The sequence below is a fragment of the Ovis aries genome, chromosome 15 (genome assembly GCF_016772045.2).
Source record: "Ovis aries strain OAR_USU_Benz2616 breed Rambouillet chromosome 15, ARS-UI_Ramb_v3.0, whole genome shotgun sequence".
Lineage (NCBI taxonomy): Eukaryota > Metazoa > Chordata > Mammalia > Artiodactyla > Bovidae > Ovis > Ovis aries.
This window is the reverse complement of record NC_056068.1, coordinates 35415612-35425062: the sequence shown is the minus strand read 5'-3', so window position 1 is coordinate 35425062 and position 9451 is coordinate 35415612. Positions and strand designations below refer to the sequence as shown.

The 9451-nt window shown below is 55.7% G+C and overlaps 1 protein-coding gene across 7 annotated transcripts in view; it reads right to left on the bottom strand.

The window, feature by feature from the left end:
- PLEKHA7 (pleckstrin homology domain containing A7) overlaps window positions 1–9451 on the bottom strand; it is a 234543-nt gene that overhangs the window by 15014 nt on the left and 210078 nt on the right. For 5 of the 7 annotated variants that reach the window (XM_015100990.4, XM_060399824.1, XM_060399825.1 and 2 more), the window contains 4 exons: window positions 6544–6702; window positions 3998–4131; window positions 2971–3113; window positions 1365–1475 (listed from right to left, as the gene is read on the bottom strand). In XM_015100990.4, coding sequence (XP_014956476.3) covers window positions 1375–1475; window positions 2971–3113; window positions 3998–4131; window positions 6544–6702 — 537 coding nt within the window. In that variant the 3' untranslated portion in view covers window positions 1365–1374. The remainder of the gene's footprint in view (window positions 1–1364; window positions 1476–2970; window positions 3114–3997; window positions 4132–6543; window positions 6703–9451) is intronic. The other 2 variants (XM_015100992.4, XM_042232719.2) reach the window with 1 other exon arrangement.

Below are 9451 nucleotides of genomic sequence, written 5' to 3'. Positions count from 1 at the left end.
CTGGCAAAAAGCGGAGGAGACAATGAGGGGCTGGCAGGACCCCAACCCACTCTGGGGACCTGGTGGTGGGCTTGTTTGCGCACACATGGGACAGGGAATGGCAGGCTAACAAGACAGAGTGCAGCCGGGCAGGGGGCCAGGGCAATGCGGCCGCTGCTGGGGGACCCTCGGCCTCTAGGACTCATGGGCACCCCATCTTTCCTCCACCCCATCACTTCTAGGAAGTCTGCCAGACACACACTGGCCCTGAGACTGGGTCCCTGCTCTAACAGGGCCATAGGCCGGAGCAAAGAGGGCTCTGGGTTCCAGTTCCGGCCCAGCCCTCCGTTTGCTGAGTCACTCTGGGTAACTTGCTTAGCTTCCGTGGCCCTTGTTAGTTTAATCTTAAAAACAAGGTGATCGCACCAATCTCCTAGGACTGCTGAGGATGCTGGAAGGGTAAAAGGAAATGTGGATGGGCTCTGAAAAGAGCATTGGAGGCCTACTCATGGCCACAGAGGTGCCAAAAGCTGATAGGAACAGAGCCTCTCTGTGACCTGGGACACTCAGATCTCTAGGAGAAAACCACACACCCCATCTGTGACCCCAGAGGATGCTGTGGCCCTTACAGGGCCCTCTGGAGCCAAGACCTGACGGAGCATTTCCCTGAGGTTCCTCAGCCACAGGGGCCCTACTGTATACCTCCCGAGAGCCTGGCCCAAGGCCGACCTCCTCCTGCCACCCTCAGGCTGGGGGACACCTGCCCAAGAGCATGCCTCCGCCCCTACCATGCACCTCCATCCCTCACTGCTCTCCTTTCTCCAAACACCTAGAGCTCCTCAGGTGGCTGGATGGGCACACAGGTGGCGATAGAGGACTCATGAGGAAAGGGTCCCCACCCTGGTTCTGACACCCACAGCCACGACTCTTTGGGCCAGACCCTCATGGGCTCTGAGCTGCTCTCCCTCATCTGTAAAATGGGGTGAATATCCCCGTGGGGTTATCGCCAGTGCTCAGCAATGTTAACCATAAACACTAGAGAGGGACAAGAGGGAAAGCCCTACACACTGTCTGGCTTATACCGGTCCCTTGGGGGCACTAGGCCACCTGCAGGAAGGCCACCCGCAGGAAGGACAGCTGGGCAGGAAGGGGCGTGGCTCTGGTTTCCTGAGATTTCACAGGCTCTCCTGTATCGGAGCCACCGAACACTCCATTCCTAAAAACCAACAGCCCCCCTCCTGCCCACCAGCCCGGGAGGTCTCCCCAGCGGCCGCTTTGCCCAAGGAAAGAAGCATCAGCAGGTGGTACTGCAATCGTCTCAGCAGCAGGGAAGGGACATGCTCAGCGCCAGGAGAGGGGCCACGACGCCAGGCGGGGGCTCTTACTTGGAAGGTGTTAGACAAAGGTGTAGTGGAGTCCGTTGCTTAAGGGGGGGTAAGGTGGCACGGTCCTGGAGGACAGGGGGGCTTTAGGCGGGAGGAGGGCCAGCTGCTGTGCTAGACGGGCAGACAGGAATTAAGTGGTGTGTTAGGCTCCTCGTCTGCTCCTGCAGCTCCAAATGCCCCACTCGGCAGGGCCGGGGAGCTGTGGGCCCCACCGCCCGCCACTAGTGGCCTGGGCCTGGGGGACACGCCCGTGGGGCCAGGTTGGGGCCTGGCCTGGGACTGGAGAAAGGGAGCAAGAGTGAGGAGGGGCTGCAGCAGAGGGTGTGATCGTGGGGGCAGGGTGGGAGGGCTGGGGCACACTCGCCTGCTGGCAGGGAGGAAGCCGAGGACAGCATGTCCACACAGGTAAGAGCAAGCACAGGCCAGAGAGGAGGGTGATTTACGGCAGGGCAGGCGCCCCCGCTGGACCCCTGGACACAGGGAGGAATTCAAAACCGCCATGCGGGGCCTCAGGGACCCCCAGGATCATCAGGAGGACGGGCCTGGGGGCGCCGCCTGCTGTCTCCCCCACAAGGACGCCCTCTTGGCTGACACACATGTCCTCAGGGGAGTCAGGACAGCAGGGACCTCAGGGACTCTGTACGGGACCAGAGCTGGGGGAGAGAGAACAGGCTTCCTCCTGCCCTCAGTCATCCCACGGCTTCTTGATACAGCTCTGCTCCCCGGGGCCACCACCGCAGGGCCTGGCAGGCCCCACCCTCGGACCGGTGGGGGCTGTGACACCACTTCATTCTCCGACCACCCCTCACTCCTGGCCAAGGGCACCACCTAGACACGCAGGGGCCGCTGCGTCTGGGGAGCAACAGCACTGGGTGAACTGCGAGAGCTGACAGAGGCAGGCCAGTGTGGGTGGGGAGAGGAGCCAGGAGTCTCTTTCCTAGCTGAGAGAGAAAGCCTTTTTTACACACATGTCCATGTACACATACAAATACACATACACTCCTGACAGAGAGAAAGCCCTTTTTACACGAGTACATGTACACACACACCTTCCCAGCCTGTGGTATATTTTTTCTCCCCTCACTGGACAACAAAGTCCTTTCCAAGTCCTGCTTTCTGGCACAGGCCACTCGGAGGCAACTCTGATAGGTCGACAGTGGCTGATTTGGGGACCAAAGCAGAGACCCCAAGGAAGGTTAGAGGGGCCCCTTCTGCCTCAGCCCAGCAAGAAATCCAAGCACCAGAGGTTTTCCTGCCCCTTCCTCATGAGGCCAGAAATCTTAGCCTTGACCCCTCAGCTCAGGAGCCAGAAAAGCCTGTTCTCAACCGGCCACCTCAAGACAGCCCCACTTCCAGGGCTAACAGTGAGCTGCACGGCCTGTCCCAGACCTCCGTCCTCCAGCGCTCCTGAGCACCAGCTCCCCTGCTCAGCCCGCCCCCCTCCGTCCCCACCACGCCCTGCAAGGGACAGGGCAAACACCACTGTTCCTCAGTTTCTAAGCCTGATGCCTGCTTTCCCTCCGACTCCCGGACAGGCTGGGCCGGGCCCTGAACCCAGGGAGCAGGGGCTGGGGCCCAGCCTCCGAGGCCGCCCCCGCGGCCTCACCTGCTACCTGCTTGCTGCGCTGGGAGGCCTCTGAGGCCAGGGCGTAGGAGATGTTGATGATGCGCTCCTGCTCCTGCAGCTGCGAGTCCAGGTCGGCCACGCTGTTCCGGTCCTGGCTGGCGGGCGGCTGCAGGTTGCACATGCTGCGGGAGGGCCAGAAAGCGGGCTGTGGGCCTCCCTGCCCTCGGCCTCCACCTCAGGAGAGGGGGTCCCCCTGGCCTGAGGACATCACCCTTCTAGGGGCATCAGATAAAAGCAGGGCACTTTCTCTCCAGACCAAGGTGCACGAGCTCCTCTCCTTGAACGCCCAGCCACGGCTTTGCCCCTCCTTTGGGGGATCACAGACCTCAAGGTAAGAACTCTGGCTCTAGGCTCCTATTCCCTCCAGATGTGAAAAGGCTAACCTGGCTCTGAAAGGGAGGACCTCAAACACCAGGGTTATGTTTCTGAGGCTACAGGGGCTGATGGGACAGGAAAGCCACTTGCTGGGGTCCCCTCCTGGCCTCCAGGGGTGTGGATGAGGCCTCTGGCAGCTCAGGACATGGCTGGGCCCCTGGCTCTGGTCTAGGCCACTGGCCACTGGCACAGGCCACTTTGATAGGTGAACAGTGGCTCTGATTTGGGGACCAAAGCTGGGACTCCAAAGGTCTAGGTGTGAATGAGGGAACACAGGCCCTGGGGCTGGGATTGCCATCCTTGGGGGCGATCTCTAAGCACGTCCACTTTGCCGCCACCCTTGGCTCCACTCCCCACACTTGCCAAGACCACGGGAAGCAAATCTAGGGGCGAGGGCCTAACATGGCCCTCTGAGAGCTTCACGACCTTCCAGGTGACCTGGGCGAGCTTCCTCGCCGAGCTGTCGGTGACGTGCTAAGAGCCGACCTGCCCTTAAAATGAGCAATGTTTGCCTAAGACAGAGGCCTGATAAACACACACACCCCGGCCGGCCCAGCCCGGCCCGTTCAGCTGAGACACCCACCAGGGCGGCCTAGCAGGCTGTCAGGACTCGGACGTTGTGAGGGCTGACCTGGACCGGGTGAGGATGTTACGGATCTTCTCGGCTTTGCGGTACCGCGCCTGCAGCTCCTCCAGGCTGGGCGGCTCTTCAGGATCCAGCTCCACGTAACGCTCAGGGATGGAGACTTTCTCTGGTTTGGAGAGCTGAGGGAAGGGCCGGGTGGCGGTGGTTGGGAGGCACAGATGTTTGGTTTGAGACCCGCTCCCTGACCCTGTCCCCCGACCAGGAGGCACACAAAGCCGCCCACAGACTCAAGTATTTGCTAAGATCACAGCGGCAGCAGTTCACTGTGGAGTCAGGATCTGCATCTGAGTTTGACTCCAAAGCCCGTGCTCTTTCCACTGTACCCAGCACCGCCTACTGGCCAAGGGCAGAGAAAGGGGAAGCCAAAGTAACTAGATCAGAAGCCCCGAGGAGGACAGCAGTCACCCATGGCGCCACCCTCCGCATGATCTGATCTGTGCGGACCTCTCCAGCCCCACAGACCCCTGGGGCTCTCTCCTCTGCCTGGGATGCTCCTCTCCGGGCTCCACGGACTCTCTCATCCTCCCAACCTCACCTCCAGAAATCTTCCCTGACTGCGCCTCTCCCGCTCATCCTGTCTCTGTTTTCCATTTGTTTCTCCACTGTCTAGCTCCGACACTTGGTACTCAGTAGCCCTTCAGCAAACACTCCTCGGAAAGTTAGATGGGTGGGTGGGCAGATGGATGGGTGGCTGGGGGGAGGAATGAAAGAAAGTGACAGTGCTTTTTGTCCCTACAAAAGGCCCTCTGACCCAGACAGGAGGCAGCCACGTTGCATCTCTTGCTCTCAAAAGGAAACTGACCCCTGCTCCACCCCTCTAGTCTCTCACACAAACCCAACAGCAACCTCAGCTTAGTGAAACCTTACTTGGGCCAAGAAAACTAAAGGCAACTTTCGCATACCTTAGGGAATTTTTTTCTCCCTAAGTAACAGCAGGACATTTAAAATGAGGTTGGTTGAAACTCCTAAAGACGAGGTCAATCCAATCCCAGGGCAAATATGGACTTGAATTTAAACCCATCCCTACCTTCCATTCTGGTGAAAGATGGCAAGAAAAAGCTCCTGTCTGTTTTTCCCAGTGAAGGCAGATCCAGAGCAAGGATGCAGATCACATTGCCCGAGCCGGGATCAAGGTCAGCGATAAGGAAGTACTTTTCCCCTTGGCTGGCAGGCTAATCAGGACACCACAAGGCACATTTCTCACTGCCAAGGCAGCCTATAGACGCTGCTTTTGTGAATCTGAGAATCATGGACTTCTGGCTGCTTTAGAGGTGCCACAGGGAAAGGGGCTTAAGGCAGGGGACTAACCTCGTCAGCCCCTGGAGGCCCCGTGGACCCCAGAACCCAGGGACTCCACAGGCGTCAGTCTGCCCCACTCTGGTCTGATCTGTCCTTCACATGGTAAGAGCACTTCCTCTCATGCAGTTCCAGGCCAGGCCGAGTCCTCACACCAATGTGTTTGGGCTACTGTGCACTTCATTCAACAGAGTCGTCATTCAGCAAATATTTAGAGAGTGGCTATGGTGTGCCAGGCCTGGTGCTGGATGCATAAAGGTGAACCAGACAGCCACAAACACTGCTCTACAGAGCTTACGAGGGGCACAACGCAGGAGACCACCCTATGTCTTGAGGACCTTGAGTCTCATGCACTGACTCCCCTTCCCTTCCTTCCGGTAAAGACACTCTTGGCTGCGGTTACTTCCCTTTTGGGGGCCTGCCTGGTCATGATGTATTTGAGACACCAGAGGGCGCCAGGAATTCAGACCAGTCCTATCCAGGTCTCCCAGCCTCTGCCACACCTGAAATTTCACCTGTGATTTCTTTTTTTTTAATTAATATTTATTTATTGCTGAGGCTGTGCCAGGTCTTAGTTGCAACACACAGGATCTTTATTCCTGGCACACAAACTCCTAGTTGTGGCATGTGGGTTCTAGTTCCCTGACCAGGGGTTGAACCCGGGTCCCCTGCATTGGGAGCTCAGAGTCTTAACTACCAGGAGCTTAACTTCCCTGGATCACCAGGGAAGTCCCAAAATTTCCCCTGTGATTTCTAAACCTGCCTCCCCTTTCCCCCACCTCAAGTCTGATTGCCTAAACTAGCCTGACTAGCCAGATGCAAGACCAATTCCTGGTTTTCCAGGGAACATACCCTAACAATAACAACAACCTCATCACATTCCTATTACGTGCCAGGTCCTGTGCTCATAGTTTCTGATCATTGCCAATCGTCCAGGCAAAGTGCTGAGTCTCTTACCCCTCACCACAACTGACACTGCTGCTGAGGAAACCAAGGCACGGAGAAGTTAAATGACTCGCCCCGAGTTACAGAGAGACGAATCTGAGCCTGCATCCCAACGTCTGGACTCCTCTCACCACCTCCAGCTGCTGTTCACCCATCCTCTGGGCCACGCTGAAGCCGAGCCTGTCCCATTCAGGGCAACACCCCCTGTGCCCCTGGGAGGGTGGGTCAGGCTGCAGTCTGAAGACCATGCCTCAGAAGGAATGAGGCATGAAGGAAGCCCCCGCCCTCACCTCTCTGCTGATGTCCACGTCATAGTCTTGTGGTTCCAGGTCCAATTCAGTGACAGGCATGGCCTGCACCTTCAGCCAGCCATTCTCTTCCTTGTCCTTTCTGTCCCCTTGAACAGCCCGTTCCAGCAGCTGCAGGTCAAAGTCCTGCTCACGCTTCCACTGGCAACAGAAGGAGAGGGTGAAATGTAGTCTCTTCCTGACCGGCCCTTTTAGGTGGGTCTTTTGGGCACCAGGGTCCTTGGGAAGTTGGGTCTGTGACTCGTTAGGGAAAAGCTGTATGACCATGGACCTCAACACCGTCTCTGACAGAAGGCAGCAGCGGTCTGTGAGATGGATGCTCCGTGTGTGTGCTCAAACTGTGTGACAGAGAGAACAGGGCCCAACTCCAGACTGCTCATGTCTCTCTGACCTGGCCCCCGGGTGTTCCGACCTCCAGGGCACAGGTCTGTGATCCACGACTTTAGACTTACAATAGTCCCCAGGGATACAGGAAGCCTCCAGGTCCCAGAAGGTGACCCCCAAACAGAATGTGGGACAGAGCTCCAGAGAAGGGGTTTGCTGCTTCTGCCACCTGATAGCTCATGGAAGCCTTTCCTGGTTCTGGAGTCCTATGTCCCAGCTCAGAAACAATGGAAAAACAAAACCCTCTGAGGCCCTGGTAAGCAAGGAGGGTAGCCAAGATGCTCTCTCGTGGGATTTCCCAAAAGGACACAGTGAGGGCTGGGGAGGTACAAGCAGGAGCAGCTGAGGACCACTGAGGCAGGTAAGCTGCTGTGTGCCAGGCATCTATTTAAGTTGGAAAACCAAAGCCGTGTAAGATTTAAATGCTAAATCAAACTCAACATTCCCAGCTCTGTAATGAGCAAGCTTCACAGAGGGAAAGTCTAACCCAGCCACTTTAAGATCCCAGCACAGAGAATGGAGACACATACATATGGCTGAAACTATCACAACATTGTTAATCTGCTATATGCCAGTATAAAATAAAAACAAAACCCAGTACAATGGTTGGGCTCCACTTGGGCCTTCCTAATCACCTGTGGCCTTTGTCCCCACAGAACTCCATGTTGAGCAGGTTGCCAAGAGGAGGTGATGGGCTCAAAGCCTCCCTTTTCTTGTGCAGAAGCCAAGCAGAAACTTCTCCATCCCAGGCTGCCTCCTCCCTCTCTCACCTCATCCACCTCACAGAGCCCCGAGTGGTCACAATCGTCTTTAATGTCCCCTCCGGCCCCACTCACCCAAGCCCCAAACCCATAGCCATAACAGCACATTTCACCCACTCATGCACAAGCTCTCAATACTGACTCTACGTCAACGTAATCGCTCTCAGGTGATGGCTTCCTACCAAAGTATGAAAGGATTAGACAGCTGAAGATTCGGGGATGAAAATTTAATTTAATGATTGATTCACAAAGAATACACACATTTTCTGACACGCTCACCAATGCCCCAAATAGAGACAGGTCCTCACATAAACCCAGCCTGATTGCTTCCACAGACAGAAAAAGTTCACTGGACTGTACAGTGTATCCTGGGGAAGAACCACGCCAATCCATCATCATTAAGCAACACGTTTATTGGCGCTGAGGCAGAGACTTAACACAAGTCTTTTTTAAAGAGAAAAAATTACAAAGTATTCAAGTTACGATTTTTAGATCATTTTTCTACATTTGAGACATCAGGTTGTAAAAACTCAGTTTTATCTCATAAGACATTTACTTACAAAGTTTAAAAGTTACTGGCTTTGCAGCTTTTTAGGATATGAGTGTGCTGGGTCTTATCCCTTTGGTGTCTGAGCTAACAGCTGCCGAGAGGCCCTCTGAATACAGATCATAACGTATCTTGCTACCTGTTCAAGTTATAAAATACTACAACACAAAAAGTTTTCCATAAGAAATTGTGCCGATGGGGCTGGAGGAATTAAAACTGAACCACCTCAGACTTGGCAGAACTTATTCAAACGTGCAGTCTCTGAAGTCCATGCCTACTATCCCAGTATAAGGCATGGACTTTAATAAATTCATCACGCCCAGACCTCTGGCAAAGACCACCGCCCTTGGGCAGTGGGGCTGGCTCAGCCTTGCGGGGCGGCTTTGGGGATAAGTGAATTATGAGTCAGTAAGCCTGCATAAAGGGGGCAGCAGACAGTGAGTCACACATGGGAGTGCTCGCTAGGCTATGGAGAAAAGAGCTGCTATTGTAAGCCTAGTAACAGGAGCACAGGCCAGTTAGAGAATGGTGGATGCAAATTAGAAGCTTCTGTAAACACAATCAGGCAGGATTAGAGAGGCAATGAGCAGTAACGCTAAAAGCAAAAGAGCTTGTGCAATGAATTAGGGAAAGAACAGTCAGGCTAGAGGTCTAGGGAAACATTTGATTTCAAACAATAGAGAAAAATCCAATGGAATGTTTCCAAAAGGGACCTAAGGCGACTGTGGGCAGGGTGCAGTGCCTGGAAGCACCACCAGAGGGCAGCAGGCAGCCTGGCTCTCCGGGGGCGCAGGGCCTGTCCGCACCGCTAGCTGTGGGGGACACCAGGCCCTCAGGGGTGTACTCTGCTCAGTCGCTCCCCAGGGCATCTGCTTGGAGGTTTGGGAGGCTAGTTGACTTGCACTCCTCAAATCATAGCACCATCTTTCTCCTCCACTCCTCCAACTCTGTACTTCCCAAGTCCTGGGTTCAGGTGAGAGACTCAGAATGCCGAAGAAGGGCCTCTCCCTCAAGCTCGACTGGAGACCTGACCGTGGACGCTTCCTCTGGCTCCTGGGCTCCTGCCGTGACAGCCTCACCCTTTCTCTAGTTCGGGGCACCCTCCGACCAAGCCACTGACGCGGCCTGGCTTGTGGACACACAGCCCACGGGGTGTTCTCTGAGCCACTCTCTCGGGGGTGAGCCGGGCTTGGGTCTG